Source organism: Aquarana catesbeiana, linkage group LG09, assembly GCF_042186555.1.
Source record: "Aquarana catesbeiana isolate 2022-GZ linkage group LG09, ASM4218655v1, whole genome shotgun sequence".
In the NCBI taxonomy this organism is placed as follows: domain Eukaryota; kingdom Metazoa; phylum Chordata; class Amphibia; order Anura; family Ranidae; genus Aquarana; species Aquarana catesbeiana.
Window position 1 is genome coordinate 190,348,733 of NC_133332.1, and position 16,943 is coordinate 190,365,675.

The following is a 16,943-nucleotide window of genomic DNA, read 5'->3' on the forward strand; positions in this document are numbered from 1 at the left end:
TTTTTAGAACAAAGTTTTCACCAAATTATTAAGCACATCTGAAGTACTTAAGATGACAGAAAAAGAGACAAAGATATTCTTTGCCATGTATGTTCTACCCCCATATAGAGAAATAGTTGGAAGAGGACTGCATGTGTTTTTAACTGGATGGCTATTAGTATTATAAGTAATAGCATTAAAGAAAGTTGATCTAAACAGCTAAACTGCCTTTGGGGTTTGGGGCTTATTTTTCTTGTTAGTACAAATTGGACTTAGCCTTATAGAGCCTTTGCCTTCCTTTAGGTTTTGGATTCTGAGAATCTAAGTTGTTTTTTTTTTTTTTTTATCTCAATGGACATGTGTTTTATCAACCTAAGTATGTAAATAAGGTGTCTTGGCCTAAGCAGAAGCAAATGGATCAACTTACTTCTAACCTAACCCCAGACTCACACGGGGAAACATTGCTGAGGTTGGAGAAGTCAGTAGTAGACTCTTGTGAGAGAGGCATGCGCTATTTCACTATTCCCAATCCCAGACTGTATAACACATATGGTCTCATGGCAAAGGTCACAAGCCATATGTACAGACATGAAGTCTTGTATGGTCTCAAAAGCATTATTCATTTATCAAATAATTAGGAAAAAAACTTATGTTTTCATTTCCTAAACCTAGAGGTTCAGGAGAAAGAACCTACAATGAGGGCAACTGCTGCAATATGTGTGGAAAAACAGATTAGCCAAAGGATTTCCTCTGTTGTCACATTTTCTCAGCAGTGCAGTGCTCTCAGATTAGTAGCAAGAGTTAAAAATGAGAAATATATAATAAACAATGGACTTTGCAGCATACAGAATCATCCGGTCTTGTGTGAAGAGCTACTTCTGTATTGTAAAACCAGAGAGATCCAGATATAAACTAGCACAGGTCTGGAACTCAAGGACCCTGAGGTCAATGACTGACACTCTAACACCTGCTCCACACAAGTCACTACATGTGTGATATTGGATCTGACCCTTTTTTATTTACTACTCAAGTGTAACATTCTGAAACCCAGTGTACTGGGATTTTTTTTTTTGTTTTTTTTTGTTTCATCTTTTTTTTTGTTTTATTTTCATATTATTATTTTTTTTTTATGCAAATGAGGTAGGCCTGTGGGTGGGGGTTGCTAGTGGTTTTATGCAAGCAGAGAAGTTATGATTCCTATACAAGAGAAAGACAGATAAACCAATTAAGTTAAATGACCCACCATTTCTACAAGGAACAGTGCCACCCACTGCACAGGTTGTTACAACGACGCCCTCACCTTCAAGTGTCTCCTGTCAGTGGATTTTGTCCAGGCTACACCCACTGCATAGGTGCCAGCTGTATCACCCTTAACACTGTGGAGACAGGTTTTGTCTTCAGTCCAGTACCCAGCTAACTAACTAGGTGGAATAAACAGAAATGTCTCTAGCTCCAACTAATCAAACAAGTTATTCACTTTGTAGACTGGGCACAGGTGGTCAAAGTATATTAAAAAAGAGTCTTGTGAAATAATTATAACAGTCCCTTCCTCTGAAACTACATGAGATAGATACATACACACGCATATAAATTTCCCAGTGCAGCTCATCCTTATTCTGAACTATACACACATATTTTAATATAGATATACACAGTATAAAATATAGATATAAATAAGTATTTACAGTATAAACTAAAGTAAATAGTAGCGCTAAACAGTATAAATAAATAAACCCAGTTACAGGTGATAGTTATCAACACTAATACATAAATAAACACTAATACATAGATATACACAGTATAAAATATAGATATAAATAAGCATTTACAGTATAAACTAAAGTAAATAGTAGTGCTAAACGGTATAAATAAATAAACCAATTTACAGGTGATATTGATATCAATACTAATACAGAAATAAACAATTGATAATAAAGTTTGTGCAAAATAGTCTATACATGAGACTGGATCGTCTCAAACAAAGAAAGCTGAATATATCCCAATATGAAATCTTGAAAACTTTCACCACATCTCGTGCACTCAGTGTTTCCACTCCCCTTTGGTTAAAAACTCACCGAATGGCGATGCCTTGCACTCTCATGCTTGGCAAAACAGTATCAACCCTTACAGGGTTAAATATCCACCAATATCCAGACGTGACACCCAATATCATGGACTCTCCATATATAATGAAACAAAGTGCTCCAATAGTGCAGTATCGTTGTAAAAAGATTATTCTATTAAAACAGCGGCATCCACTTGCAGCAGCAAGTACTGGTGTAATGTGGTCTCAGCGGACACAGCATGGGTGAACAGCGAACGATCGTGATCCTCTGAGTGTCACTTCCGGTATAGCGTCAAGCGTAAAAAACTGGTTGCCGTACAGCCACGTCCCGACATTTCGTCATAACGACTTGCTCATGGTAAGTCCATGATATCGGTGTCACCTCTGGATATCGGTGGATATTTAACCCTGTAAGGGTTGATGCTGTTTTGCCGAACATGAGAGTGCAAGGCATCGCCATTCGGTGAGTGTTTAACCAAAGGGGAGTGGAAACACAGAGTGCACGAGATGTGGTGAAAGTTTTGAAGATTTCACATTGGGATATATTCAGCTTTCTTTGTTTGAGACAATCCAGTCTCATGTATGGACTATTTTTGCACAAACTTTATTATTAATTGTTTATTTATGTATTAGTGTTGATCACTATAACCTCTCACTGGGTTTATTTATTTATACAGTTTTACGCTACTATTTACTTTAGTTTATACTGTAAATGCTTATTTATATTTAGTTTATTTAGAGTAGCAGCTGTTACACATTTAGGTTACTTTTGGCACAGTGGTGGTACTTGAAGAGTGGGTTTACGGATCTTTTTGGACCAGTTTTTGTTTTATAAAATATAGATAGAGTCAAGAAATGCCAGACCTGTAAAGTCAGCACCCTTGATTTAATTTATAGCAAATAGAACAAATAACCAAATGTTCGGTTTGGGTGAAAAAAGGCAAGCTTACATTAAAACGTAAAATAATAGATATTACAAAATTGTGTTTGAAGAAAATCTATATTTCATTTTTTAAATGGGACAAGATGCCATTCCTTATTTTAACGCTCTGAATATTTACTGTATATGTGTGTGTGTGCGTGTGTGTGTATATATATATATATATATATATATATACATATACATACACAGTGTATATGTGCAAACGTTTTAGGTAGGCGTGAAAAAATGCTGTAAATTAAGAATCAGTAGTTTATTTTTTATCAAATAACAAAATAGAAAGTAAAACAGTGGGGAAATCCAAATCATATCAATATTTGGTGTGACTACCCTTTGCCTTTAAAACAGCATCACTTCTTCTAGGTACACAAACAGTAGTTTTTGGATGAACTTGGTAGGTAGGTTGTTCTATACATCTTGGAGAACTAGCCACAGATCTTCTGTGGATGTAGGCTGCCTCAAATCCCAGTCCCAATCTCAAGTCCCTTCATGTGATCTCAGACAGACTTGATGATATTGAGATCAGGGCTTTGTGGGGGCTAAACCATCACCAGGACTCCTTGTTCTTTTTTATGCTGTAAACTAAGAATGCTTTCAGAAATAGAAGTGTTAATAGTTTATTTTTTATCAATTAGCAAAATGAAAGTAAATGAACAGAAGAGAAATCCAAATAAAATTAAATTAAATCAATATTTAGTGTGACCACTCTTTTGCCTTTAAAACAGCATCAATTCTTCTAGGTACACTCACAAAGCTTTGTGGGGGCCAAACCATCACTGATAGGGGGGTAGAGTCAGCCCTCCTGTACAGAGCTCAGGTCCCGTGAAGGGAACTCAGGGGCAGAGAGGGGGCTCTTTACTTCTGGGCACTGGCAGAGTAATCCCGCAATTTTAAAAAAACTTCCCTGAGCTCCATCGTTTCAACAGGGGGGCTGGGAGCAAAAAGATGGCTATTTTTATTATGAATTTCAGTTGCCGGCGGAATAATTCTCCATGCCACGATTCCCAACAATTAAAGTTCTGGCTTTCTTTTATATCAATCTGCTGGTTCAGGCTGGAACTTTCATTTAATTGTCATTAACCATTGCATAAGAATTACTCCACTGTCACTCGAAAATCAATCAATAGTCCCCTTCTGCTGGAGTGCGTGACCTGTCTTTGTGAAGTTATCAGGGGAGCTAGGAGTGGATGACTGATAAGGATCACCCTTCTGGTAACAAGCAGATGGCCTGGCCTGCACTCTATGCGTTACCAACTCCTGACCCCTGAACTATGTACATTACCCAATCCTGCAAACTGTACAGTACATATTCCTGATCCATGAGCTCTAAATATTACTCACTCCTGACTCATGAACTATGTGCGTCACACACTCCTGACCCCTGCATTCTATGCATTACCCACACCTGACCCATGAACTAGGTACTGTACATTACCTATTCCTGACTCCTGCACTCTGACCATTAACCACTCCCGACCCCTGAACTATGTACATTACCCACTCCTGCACACTGTACAGTACATACTCCTGATCCATGAGCTCTATAAATTACTCACTCCTGACTCCAGAACTATGTGCGTCACACACTCCTGACCCCTGCATTCCATGCATTACCCACACTTCACCCATGAACTATGTACATTACCTACTCCTGACCCCTGCACTCTTACCATTAACCACTTCTGACCCCTGAAGTATGTACATTGCACACTCGAAAAATATCTCAAGTACAGGGACTTTAATAGTATAGTATAATAGTATGCCACTGGTGAAACATACGTAAAGGAAAAAAAAAAAAGGTTGTTAGAAAAAACACAATTTCTTTTATTCTAGGACAATTTAAAGGTTATGCATAAATGCCAAATTAAAAACACTTCAAGACAGAGATAACGAGCGTTCAGGACATGTATTAGCTTGAACTGGTCTATGCGTTTCACGTTTTTGTCCACTGCTTCCTCAGGAACTCTGAGGCTGGTTTATCAACATAAAAGTTGCGGTAGTTATTCCTCTACAATAACAAACATCAATCAATATAAACAAGGGATCAAAGTGTATACAAACAATGACAAAGCTAACAAAATATGGTCCAAACATAACAAGGGGAAAGAGAAAAAAAAGCACATATAAACTCACCCCAAGAGATGATCTTGGTGCATAAGAGCTACCAAAGAAAGAGAAGAGGATGAATATGGTGTGCTAGCCAGCCAGTGGGAGATCTCTATAATGCACAAAATCAATAAAGGGGATAACCAGCCAATTCCAAATCATATGCAGTAACAACACTAGAGGGTGCAGTAATACCTAGCACCCTCTAGTGTGTGCTAGGTATTAGTGTAGGTTTGTTAGAGTAGAACAATTTAGTTCAGCACAGGGCTAAACAGCTAACAGCTAACAGCCTCTCTAGTGCATCTCCCTGTTTTCTGGGACATTGGAGAATGTTCTGGAAATAGTGGGTGGAGGCTGGAAGAGCTGCTTGGAATATTTATGAGGACTACAGCCAATCCCCAGTAGGGGGCTGGCAGGGGTCAGGTCACCTCATAAATAGGCATGGGTTGGGTCATGCCAGCAGGGGGCAGTCGGGTGGAAGATGGTAAAGAGGCTGTCGGTGGGCCTTGAGAGTGTCCCCTAGTCTGGGGGGGTGACCTCAGGCCGGGGCTCAGGTGCTGAAAGGATCCGTCCAAAACACACAGAGGAAGCCCTTCTTGAAGGCACGGAAGCAAGGAGAGAGGAGATCAGGAACAAGTCAGCACATCTGAGAGATCTCCTGAGAGTCAGCCGGGTGGGCTGGTGAGTGTCAGTGTGGAGGACTGTGGGGAGAAGTTAGCCTGGAGGGCTACTGAAAAAGGCAGTTGCAGCCAGGTGGGTTGGCAGTGCCTGAGAAGGTGGTACCGGGATCAGTAGCCATAGGATTGTTACAAGCTGGAAACTGTTCTCTTTGCTACACATACAAGGGGCCTCGGGTTCCTCCTTGTAATGGGCCAATGCTTAAAATCTGACTGAGAGCCTGTCAGATATTCACAGTGATCCAGCTGAGTTCTGCAAACAAGTGAGTGCTGGAGGAAGAAGAGGAGCTGTATATAGAGACTGTATATAGGAAGAGTTGTCCCTGAAGTTGTTGTCAAGTGGGCATCCCATAACCTCCCATCCCTATCCAAATTATTACCCTTAATAAAAAAACAAAACAAAAACAAAGTCACAAACTGTTCTCTGACTCTAAAGTGCCTGGCTGTAAAGGGTGGGGGATGCCAGTTTATCTGCGGCCCTTAAGGGGGTGCGCTACATGTAAATATTAAAAAAACAGGACTTGAAAAAGAGATTGATTTTGTGCATTAGACGGCTCACCCACAGGCGACTGGCACAACATATTCCTCTTCCTTTTTTGCTAACTCTTTAGGCACCAACATTTTGGATCATGGCTTGGGGTGAGTTTGTGTGCTTTTTTTCTCTTTCTCCTAGTTAAGCTTAGACAGTATTTTGTAAGCTTTGATGTCATTCTTTGATTTATACACTTTGATCCCTTGTTTATATTGATTGATGTTTTGTCTTTATTGTAGAGAAATAACTGCCATTTGGCATATATGCAAAATTTTTCAACTGTACAGTAAAAGGAATTGTGTTGTTTTTCTTTTCCAATACATATTAACAAACCATTTCTCATGTCCCTGAGATAAAATGGAACAGCAAAGTGGGATAAAAAGTTACAAAATTGTAATCCCTGTATCCAATAAGGGTTTATGACAACCATGACGGTGTTGGTGCCCATATGGGCAGACACCTTAAACATAAAGAGGAAATTAACACCTTAAACATAGAGGAAATTAGGGGAAAGACAAGAAGAGAGAGGGGAAAAAAAAGACAGGAGATGTATCCCATCTCTGTCTCCATTCCAGGAGGCCAGTCAGTTATTCTGTGCAATGTTTTGCTGAAAGATAAAGTATCCAAGGGTCCCATATTTTTTTCAAATAGAAATTGTGTTTTTTTGTTTTGTTTTGTTTTTTGTTTTGTTTTTTAAAGGAAAAAAATGTTCTTTGTTTCATTATGTATTTTCCACCAGTGGCATGCCATTTAAAGTCCCGATACTTGGGGTATTTTTTTATTGACTTCATGGGGTGATGCCCTGGGGAACATTTCTATGCAGGATTTACATTAGATTGTTCCCACACACTCACCACTAGTATTATAATACATACATTACACACATCTGACTCCTGAACGCTATGTTTTACCCACTCTAGGTCCCTGAACTATGTACATTACCCACACCTGACAACTACACTCTGTTAATTAAACACCTCTCACCACGGTACTATGTTTGTTACTTACTCCAAACCCCTGCATTCTATACATTACACATTCCTGACCACTGAACTATGTACATATGTTACCCACCCCTGACTCCTGCACACTGTAGGGTACATACTTCTGACACCTGGACTGTGTACTTTATATATTCCCCTGCACTCTGTGCATAAGATATTATTGACACTTGCATTTTGTATGTTACCTGCATCTGCACTTTGTATGTTAAATACTTCTGACCCCTGCACTCTGTATGTTACCAGCATTTGACCCCTGTGCTCTATATATAAACTCAAGTTTTAAAGTACCCAGAAATGGATCAGTAGACAATTCACAATCAGAAGGAGAACAACCTTCAGCAGACATCAACAATCTATAAAAGATATTCTACAGTGCATATCTTGGATCATATTCCAATAAGCTTAACAGAAGTGAAGACAGAGACAGAGGAAATATATTACAAACAAAGTTAAGGTCATTATCATGGTCTATCAGTGTGACATCCACCACCACTATAAAAAAGAGAAGTATGCTCATTGCCCCATGATTTCTAATGATGGTCATGCGTGTGCATCACACAGATTTGGGACTTTTATAGACTGTCAGGAGCCTTTAGTTGTACTATAATCTTGATTGGCGTTCTGTTTTGAAGTAACAAAATTTACTGTGTGCCTTCACTAACTTATCCCCACAGTAGGATGTTATTTTAGCATTTCCATGGTAATAAACATTGTGCTAATGGGAGGAACTCTCTTTCTCGCTGTTTCAGGACAATCGGGATGGAAGATATGCACAGTCTGAGGGACAGAACCAAATGGAGCAGAAGAAAACCTGGGCAGAATGGGCTCAAGACTTTAAACATTATTTATGGAACCCAGAAAAAAAGGAAGTATTAGGAAGAAATGCGAAAAGCTGGTGTAAGTAACCACAATTACATTACTTGTATTATGAAATAGAACTTAACAATGTTATCTCCTCCACATATCATACAATTCTCACTATCTCTGTGTTCAACATCTTAGTTAATGTGGAAATGGATTCATTGACTTAAAAAACTCCTGAAGGTTTCTTATCTTGACTGTAATTGTAGGTGCTAAATGTATGTTAACCCTATTGCCGCGTACACATGACTGGACTTTACAGCATACTTTGCCCGGCGGACTTTTCGACTGGCTTTACGATGGACTTTCTGAATGAACGGACTTGCCTACACACGATCAACCAAAGTCTGACGGATTCGTACGTGATGACGTACAACCGGACTAAAACAAGGAAGTTCATAGCCAGTAGCCAATAGCTGCCCTAGCGTCGGTTTTTGTCCTTCGGACTAGCATACAGACGAGCGGACTTTTCGAGTCCGTCGGATAGATTTGAAACATATTTCAAATCTAAGTCCGTCAAACTTTTGAGAAAACAAAGTCCGCTGGAGCCCACACACGATCGAATTGTCAGACGAAATCCGGTACGCCGGACCAAGTATACCGAAAAGTCCAATCGTGTGTACGCGGCATAAGGCATCGTGTTTCTCTAAAATTCCATTTCTGCATTAATCTTAACTTATATGATATCCAATGGTATTTTCATTCGGTGAGAACTAATTTTTCAAGAGAAAGTGAATAATTAATGTAATAATAATTATTATTGCACTGTTTATTACAGTATAAAATACTAACAGCAAATAAACTTTTTTTTTAATGGCTAAGCTATGCAGTTCTTATGCATTGTTTGTTAGAATGTATTCTTTGTTGCTCCATGTACACACTTATTTTTTTAGATGTAATCATTTTTAAAGACCTTTATCACATGGGCGGTCAAGTGGGGGTAAAAACAGGCAGCTGAACTGCGGCTTTACAGCTACCCACCTAAATTGTACAATACAGCTGGAGGAGCCTGTTCACATGCCACGGCCATGATGCGTTGTGTTGTGGCCATGGAAAATTTACCGCAGCATGCCAAGTTAACAGCCAGCACTGCCTGTCAGACTCACCTATTCGATTCAATGGAGCCACACCACAACCTAGAGCCAAACACTTAATTTGCATTTGTGGCACATTAGCACCGTTGTAAATTGCCATTCGGCAAAGAAAAAAAAAAACATACAGGCATTCAGGAGGCCGCAGGATCGCTTCCTGAATGCCAGACTGCTGCTGCTTAGCTGCACTTTGAAGAGCAATCCACCGTGGGTCTCTTTTCAGAGAATGGGCTAGTGTGAACCTATTCTCAAGCATTTGTGTTTTTATCATGTGATGCATTTCACATGTAGAGAAAGAAACATAACCTTAAGAACAGATCCAGCTCTGTTCTGTATATAAAGATTACATGATGTATACAACTCACAATGTCCCATACCAATAAACAGCTCCTGTGGTGAACATGTTTAGGACGGCACAAATCTATATAAATCTGCAGTGTGTATGTGCACCTTGTGCCTCGAACAGTTGGCAGATCAAGGCATAACATGCATTTTCTCAGATAGGCTTATTCTGTAAGATGGTGCAAAGAATAATGGACAGATTTTTGCCTTATTAACTAGGGCTTGACGATATATTTTATTAACACTCCAGGCATTATGTTAAAGTATATTTGTTCTAAAAGGCAAAGTGTTTGTTTAACCTATTGCCCCGCCCCCCCCCTCAATACTTACCTGAGTCCGGTCTCAATCCAACAATGTGCACGAGAGCAAAGGCTCTCCCAGCTCTTTCTCTCTTCGTTGGCTCAGGTACAGCAGCGGGAGCTATTGGCATTGTCAATCACAGCCAATGAGCTGAGCCGTTTACGGACACACACAGCCGGTTCAGGAGTGAGCATGAACGAGTGCCCCCAAAACAAGTGGTTTGCTATGGGGACACTTACCGGGGGGAGGAGCCAGGAGCGCCTGCAGGGGACCCCAGAAGAGGAGGATCGGGTTGCTCTGTGCAAAACCATTACAGAGAGCATGTAAGTATAGCATGTTTGTTATTTTAAAAAAAATTATAATTGAGCCTTTAAAGTATATCTCTAGCCAAACATTTTATTGTAGTTTTCTTGTTATGCGGATCTCCCCTTTCTTTCTGTCCTGGTGACAACATTGTGGCAGAAAATGAAAAGAAAGCTGACATACAAAGTTAACAGAGGTTTTAGCCTTCCCAAAACATCTATAAATTAGTTTTTTTATTGCCATTTATTATTTATTGTCACTATGTCCTCTTAGTAACATTTCCCCACACTTCCTGTCCTGATAACAATGTTGTCACCCAGACGGGAAGTGTGTGGGGGGGGCACAGCAAAAGAACATGACATGGGTTTTACACACTTCCCACGCTATATAAAAAAAAAAAACTAAAAAAAATTGTACTGATTTTAATATGGACTAAATGGTGGGAAAATGCATATTGCGGTTTATCAGCAAAGCTCTTGATGGTTGCAGCATGACTAAAATAAATTACATTTTTTTTAGCAACCTTGTTTTAATACAGGGATAAATCTTCTGTATTATGTATTTCAGAGTAAATTCAGTCCTTCTTTATTCTTCTTTAGGAAGCAAGGTTATATTCCCAAGTTCAAAAGTTTCCATTCACTGCAAAAGGCTTTCCATAGTTGCTTGCTCCAGACAAAAATAAATATTGGTATTAACCACTTGAGATTGTATTTTCCTTTAATACTTTCCAATGCAATATTTATGTAATTAGCACAGCACCAGATATACAGCCCAGAATGTAACCATCTGCATCTGCTGATTAAAAAGGTTTCACGTAAGCGTGATTTTTGTGTAACATAAAGTTCAAAATAAAGTATTGCATTTTACTTTATGCCAATTTTATTCCCTTTTTAACACTACCTTGCTTTGTGTACCCGTCCAAATCATTTGGTGGAGGGGGATTATGGTGTGGGGTTGTTTTTCAGGCGTTGGGCTTGGCCCCTTAGTTCCAGTGAAGGGAACTGTTAGGACGTCACTATACCAAGATATTTTGAACAATTTAATGCACCCAACTTTGTGGGAACAGTTTGGAGATGGCCGCTTCCTGTTCCAACATGACTGTTCACCAGTGCACAAAGCAAGGTCCATAAAGACATGGATCAGTGAGTTTTGGGGTGTAGGAACTTGACTGGCCTACACAATTTCAGCACTGCCTGAGAATCCATACTAGGAAGTGTTGCAACACTGCTGTCTGGCAAGACCAAAAGCCCAGCCCAATTAGTGCTGGATTCCTTTACTGACGGCCTGGGTTCCAACCAATATGCCAGTCAGGTATTACCAGAGCTACAGAGCATTTTAAAATGGCAATGGGATGGAAAAAATAAAGGGGTGTTTTCTGAATGCAGTGGGCTTGTGTCAGTGTTGCCAACCTACCAGATTGAAATTTACTGACATGACACCCAAAATTTACTGGCACAGCCACGTTTTTACTGGCATTTCCAAGTTACAAAATTACAGTTTTAAGTGCAAATTTCAGTATTTGGGCTACAAATAAGTATAAAATGCAATTAGCAATGTGATTTAAGGCAAAAAGCATATTTCTTATTTTATTTTCAATATAGTAAGTAAGTGGCTCAGGGACAGGAAATTAGAATGGCCAGGCACACACTTGAAATTGACTCTCATAGTGACACTGACAGCAGTGTGCAGCAGCACAGATCACGGACACAACACGTCCCCTCCTGAGTCACATTGATATTCTCTCTCCATGCCAGGTTGCCCCTTCAGTCCCCTCCAGTACAAACAGCACTGACAGTCCCGCTCCCGGCTTGCCTTTCTCCCGTCGCACAGACCCACACACAAGGCTCTGGCCACTCGGCTTGGCTCCCTTGCACCATGACATCACACAAAACACTCAGGCACCGCCTCCGCCAGACCAGCCCCCCCCCTGTACCGCCCGAATACACTGTAGCAGACACTTTAATGGTCTAGCGGCTCTGGACCCGAACTGCGCATGCCCAGTTCCGAGCCAAGCATCACAGCCATATTTTTTACCGGCAAACTTTTTCTCTTACTGGCATTTACTGGCAGGAGAAAAGTGCCCGTTTTTTACTGGCTGCCAGTAAAAATACTGACGATTGGCAACACTGGCTTGTGTGCGTGTGTGCAAGGGTATAAATTGGCCTGATGCTTGAGAAAAAGAAAAAGATGTAGGTAAAGTTTTCATTGTGCTGAATATTGGGTGTGGCCTAAAGGGGTGTGGTTAAATAGAGTGTGAAATGACTTGCATAGTACAGAATGAGGCTGTGTGGAATCAGGAATGTACAGCACAGCGCACAGAATGAGTTGGTGCAGAACAGGGAATGTATCAGTGTACAGAACTAAGCAGGGTGTAATAGGAAATGTGCAGTGCAATGCATAGAATGAGGGTGCAAAGATACTAAAGTGTGCATCCCCCCATGCTGGGATTGAAGGAGCTTGCAAATAAACACCTATAGTGGCTGGGATAACAGAGTGGGCAGAAGTGAATCCTACTTTTCCAAAATTTTCAGACATAAGAAATATTGCTAAATTAGTTTCCAGAAAAGTCCAGTCATGCTCTGAGACTTGTAGTTTCTACAGTCTTGTAACCACTCTGCTAAACTTTTATCTGGCTGTATGATGGGTGCTCCATGTGGACATTGGTAGCAAGAATTAGCAACTGCAGTTGATAAACTTGCCAATCGCAGCACAGTCACTACTTCCCAACTTCACGCATTGCTTCTGTCGTGGCCCCAAATAGAGCAATGTTTTCATGGTCAAAATAAGGTGTGTACTGCATTTGGCCACTTCACGTTGCCACAATATCTACACATACACACATACAGTGCCTTGAAAAAGTATTCATACCCCTTGAAATGTTCCACATTTTGTCATATTAAAACCAAAAACGTAAATGTTTTTTATTGGGATTTTAGGTCATACACCAACACAAAGGGAGTTATTTATGAAAGGCAAATCCACTTTGCACCGCAAGTGCACTGAAAGTGCACTTGGAAGTGCAGTAGTTCTAAATATAAGGGGTAGATCTGAAATGAGTGGAAGCTCTGCTGATTTTATCATTCAATCATGTGCAAGCTAAAATGCTGTTTTTTATTTTCCTTGCATGTCGCCTTCGGATCTACAGTGACTTTACTTCCAAGTGCACTTGCAGTGCAAAGTGGATTTTCCTTTAGTAAATAACCCCCAAAGTGTGTACATAGGTGTGAAGTGGAAGGAAAATGATAAATGGTTTTCAAATTTTTTACAAATAAATATCTGAAAAGTGTGATGTGCATTTGTATTCAGCCCCCTTTATTCTGATACCCCTAACTAAAATCTAGTGGAACCAATTGCCTTCAGAAGTCACCTAATTAGTAAATGGAGTCCACCTGTATGTACTTTAATCTCTGTATAAATACAGCTGTTCTGTGAAGCCCTCGGAGGTTTGTTAGAGAACCTTAGTGAACAAACAACATCATGAAGGCCAAGGAACACACCAGACAGGTAACAGATAAAGTTGTGGAGAAGTTTAAAGCAGGGTTAGGTTATAAAAAAATATTCCAAGTTCTGAACATCTCACGGAGCACTGTTCAATCCATCATCCGAATATGGAAAGAGAAAGGAAAAACTGCAAACCTAGCAAGATATGGCCATCCACCTAAACTGACAGGCAAGGAGAGCATTAATCAGAGAAGCAGCCAAGTGGCCCATGGTAATTCTGGAGGAGCTGCAGAGATCCACAGCTCAGGTGGGAGAATCTGTTCACAGGACAACTATTAGTCATGCACTCCACAAATTTTTAGTGCTTTTTGCAGATTTGCACTACAGTCCATTTAACATTGTTTCCTATGGAACACGTTCTGTAGTGCAAATCTGCAAAATGCAAAAAGCACTAAAAAAACATAGGTGTGAATCCAGCCTAAGAGCCTTAGGTTTCCCATGGATCTAACTGTTAATAATCCATGGGATTTCACACTGAAATCCCTCTTCACGGCACCACAATCACATCCACATCCAAGGCGGCAATTGAGATCATCTTACAAATACCATGTGCCCCATTTTTGTGCTAATGTGTCTGGGACTTTCCAGGGCCAATGTCTAGTTTTAGCAGATGGCTGATCAGCTGCAGCCCGTCCTTAAGGGGCGCGGTGCGTCCCTTAAGGACGGGCCCACGCAGTTGTGTGACAGTTGTGTGACAATAGCGAATTAGTATTCGCTATTGTTTTCCTGATTCTCCTCCCAGCCAATCAGGAAGTGGGTCAAAATTTTTGCTTACTGAAAAACATTTGGGGCTTTTAATAGACCTTTCAATCTGAACACAAATATAATTTCAGGTAGACTGTATCATGTAGGATTCCTGAGAAGTGTGAAATTAACTTAATATATTCCACCGTATATTGTTTCCCATGTGCTGTATCAGGGCTAAAAGCGTATTGCTATTGGTTTTCATTTGTACTCATGTCCGGTGTATCTTGCTGAAGTGTTCAACAATAGTCAGTCAGTCAGTCAGTACTGATGGATTTCAGTTGTCCTGATACCATTTTTTTCCATTGTGGCAATGCCCTGGTAAAACCTTTCACTATGACTGCAGTTTGATTTTGGGGAAATAAGTCTAAAGCCCCATACAAACTATCGGATTTTCTGACGGGAAATGTTGGATGGCAGGCTGTTGGCGGAAAATCCGACCGTGTGTATGCTCCATTGGACAATTGTTGTCGGACTTTCCACCAACAAATGTTGGTGAGCATGTTCTCAAATTTTCCACCAACAAATGTGTGTTGTCCGACTTTCCGATCGTGTGTACACAAGTCCATTGGACAAAAGTCCAAAGTACAAACACACATGCTTGGAATCAAAGACGAGCTGTAAGTGCTCGGTCTTGTAAAACTAACGTTCATAATGGAGATATCACATCGGCTCGCCGTATACCTTGTACTTCACTATGTTCGTAATTGTTGGCCAACATATGTGTGACTGTGTATATGCAAGACAAGTTGGAGCTGACAACCTTCGAACAAAATTCCATGGTTTTGTTGTCGGAAAGTCCAATCGTGTGTACGAGGCATTTGTGTGAATGCAGAAAGTGAATCTTCAGTGACAAGTTTCACTTCACGGTCTTGTATGCTGTAAAAAGTTTGTTAACAAGCCAAATGTAGTTTGGTGCTCTGTGGTTGCCAAGAAAATTCACAATGACATCCTTGAATGCTTTCCGGATGATTTTCTCTGGCCCCACTTACAGATCTTCAAACCACTTGCCATTGATGACAAAAATGCCCTCCCTAATCTTTACATCAGTTACTTGTGGAAACTTCTGTCTAAAAATCACGAAAACCTTCATCTTCCGTGTTCATCGATTTGAGGACATTTTTCATCGGTCCAAGTTTTATGTGAAGTGAAGAAAAAAATATATTTGTTGGGTCAACAAGTGGTTCATGTGCCATATTTTTCTATCTCCAAATTGTTTTGGAGTGGCCATTTCTTTTTAATGTAATGTGACAATCTTGCATGGCTGTCCGTTTTGCATATGTAATAGTACTTGATATATCCAGGCTGTATTCCAGACAGCAGAGCCACTACTTTGAGATCTCCACAGATATGGGATTGTAGACAGCAAAGGAGGACAGAATAAAAACAACAACAAAAAAGGTAGAGTTAAAAGGGCCACGGCCTCTTTATTATTGGTATAAAATTTAATACATATCAAGTCAATGAATAAATTTAAATGTTATAGTAGATAATAACAAAAACTCACTCAAACATACCAGTGAAAACAACACAGCCACTACGGTTCATGTTGTCATAATATTTTATTAACTGTCCCTCTTTCTAACCATGAAAGGTGACCATACCACATGATATCTCTAGGCCGCGACAGGGAGGGAGGGAGGGAGGGGAGCTCGCAGGCAAAAGGTCTCTGAGGACTGGCAAAGCGGAGCCCTTGAAGCTGCCTTATATAGGGGTTCAGACCCCTTCTAGAAAATTCCATTGGGTCATGTGACTGACCTTCTGGAATGTTCCCTACAAGTCAGCTGACCTACAAGGTCAGCTGACTCTATTGACCTTCCTAACAACTGATTTGCCCTAACTCTATCTTGACTCCACCCACCTGCCTAGTTGACTAGAGGGGAGAAGGGGAACCTAGAATCTGCTCTGCTGTCACAGCCCCATGAGTTTGGGGGGGGGGGCCTAAAAACTGGCACACTTACTTTCATTCCAGTTGTACTTAGTTTATTGGATGTGCTTCAACAACAGCTCCACGTTTTCATGTTTCTTTAATGTGTGCCACATAGGCACTAGGTATTGAAGGGTGCACATTGCCATTGTATAACAAGACAGCTTTGAGGCTTAAAGTGATTGTAGCAGCACCCCCTAATGCTGCGTACACACGGGCGGACTTTTCGACCAGACTGGTCCGACTGACTTTCCGACGGACTTTTGACAGACTTCCGACGGACTTTTGACGGACTTCCGACGGACTTTTGAACGAACGAACTTGCCTACACACGATCACACCAAAGTCCGACGGATTCGTATGTGATGACGTACGACCGGACTAAAATAAGGAAGTTAATAGCCAGTAGCCAATAGCTGCCCTAGTGTGGGTTTTCGTCCGTAGGACTAGCATACACACGAGTGGATTTTTCAACTGGACTCGAGTCCATCGGAAAGATTTGAAGCATGTTTCAAATCTAAAGTCCGTCAGATTTTCGACTGGAAAAGTCAGCTGAAGGTCCAATGAAGCC

At 40.5% G+C, this 16,943-nt stretch overlaps 1 protein-coding gene across 3 annotated transcripts in view; it reads left to right on the plus strand.

Annotated features, from left to right (window-relative positions):
* The window catches only part of ATP1B4 (ATPase Na+/K+ transporting family member beta 4), a 162,755-nt gene that overhangs the window by 44,112 nt on the left and 101,700 nt on the right, over positions 1 to 16,943 (plus strand). For all 3 annotated transcript variants that reach the window (XM_073599446.1, XM_073599447.1, XM_073599445.1), the window contains exon 3: positions 8,053 to 8,200. In XM_073599446.1, coding sequence (XP_073455547.1) covers positions 8,053 to 8,200 — 148 coding nt within the window. The remainder of the gene's footprint in view (positions 1 to 8,052; positions 8,201 to 16,943) is intronic.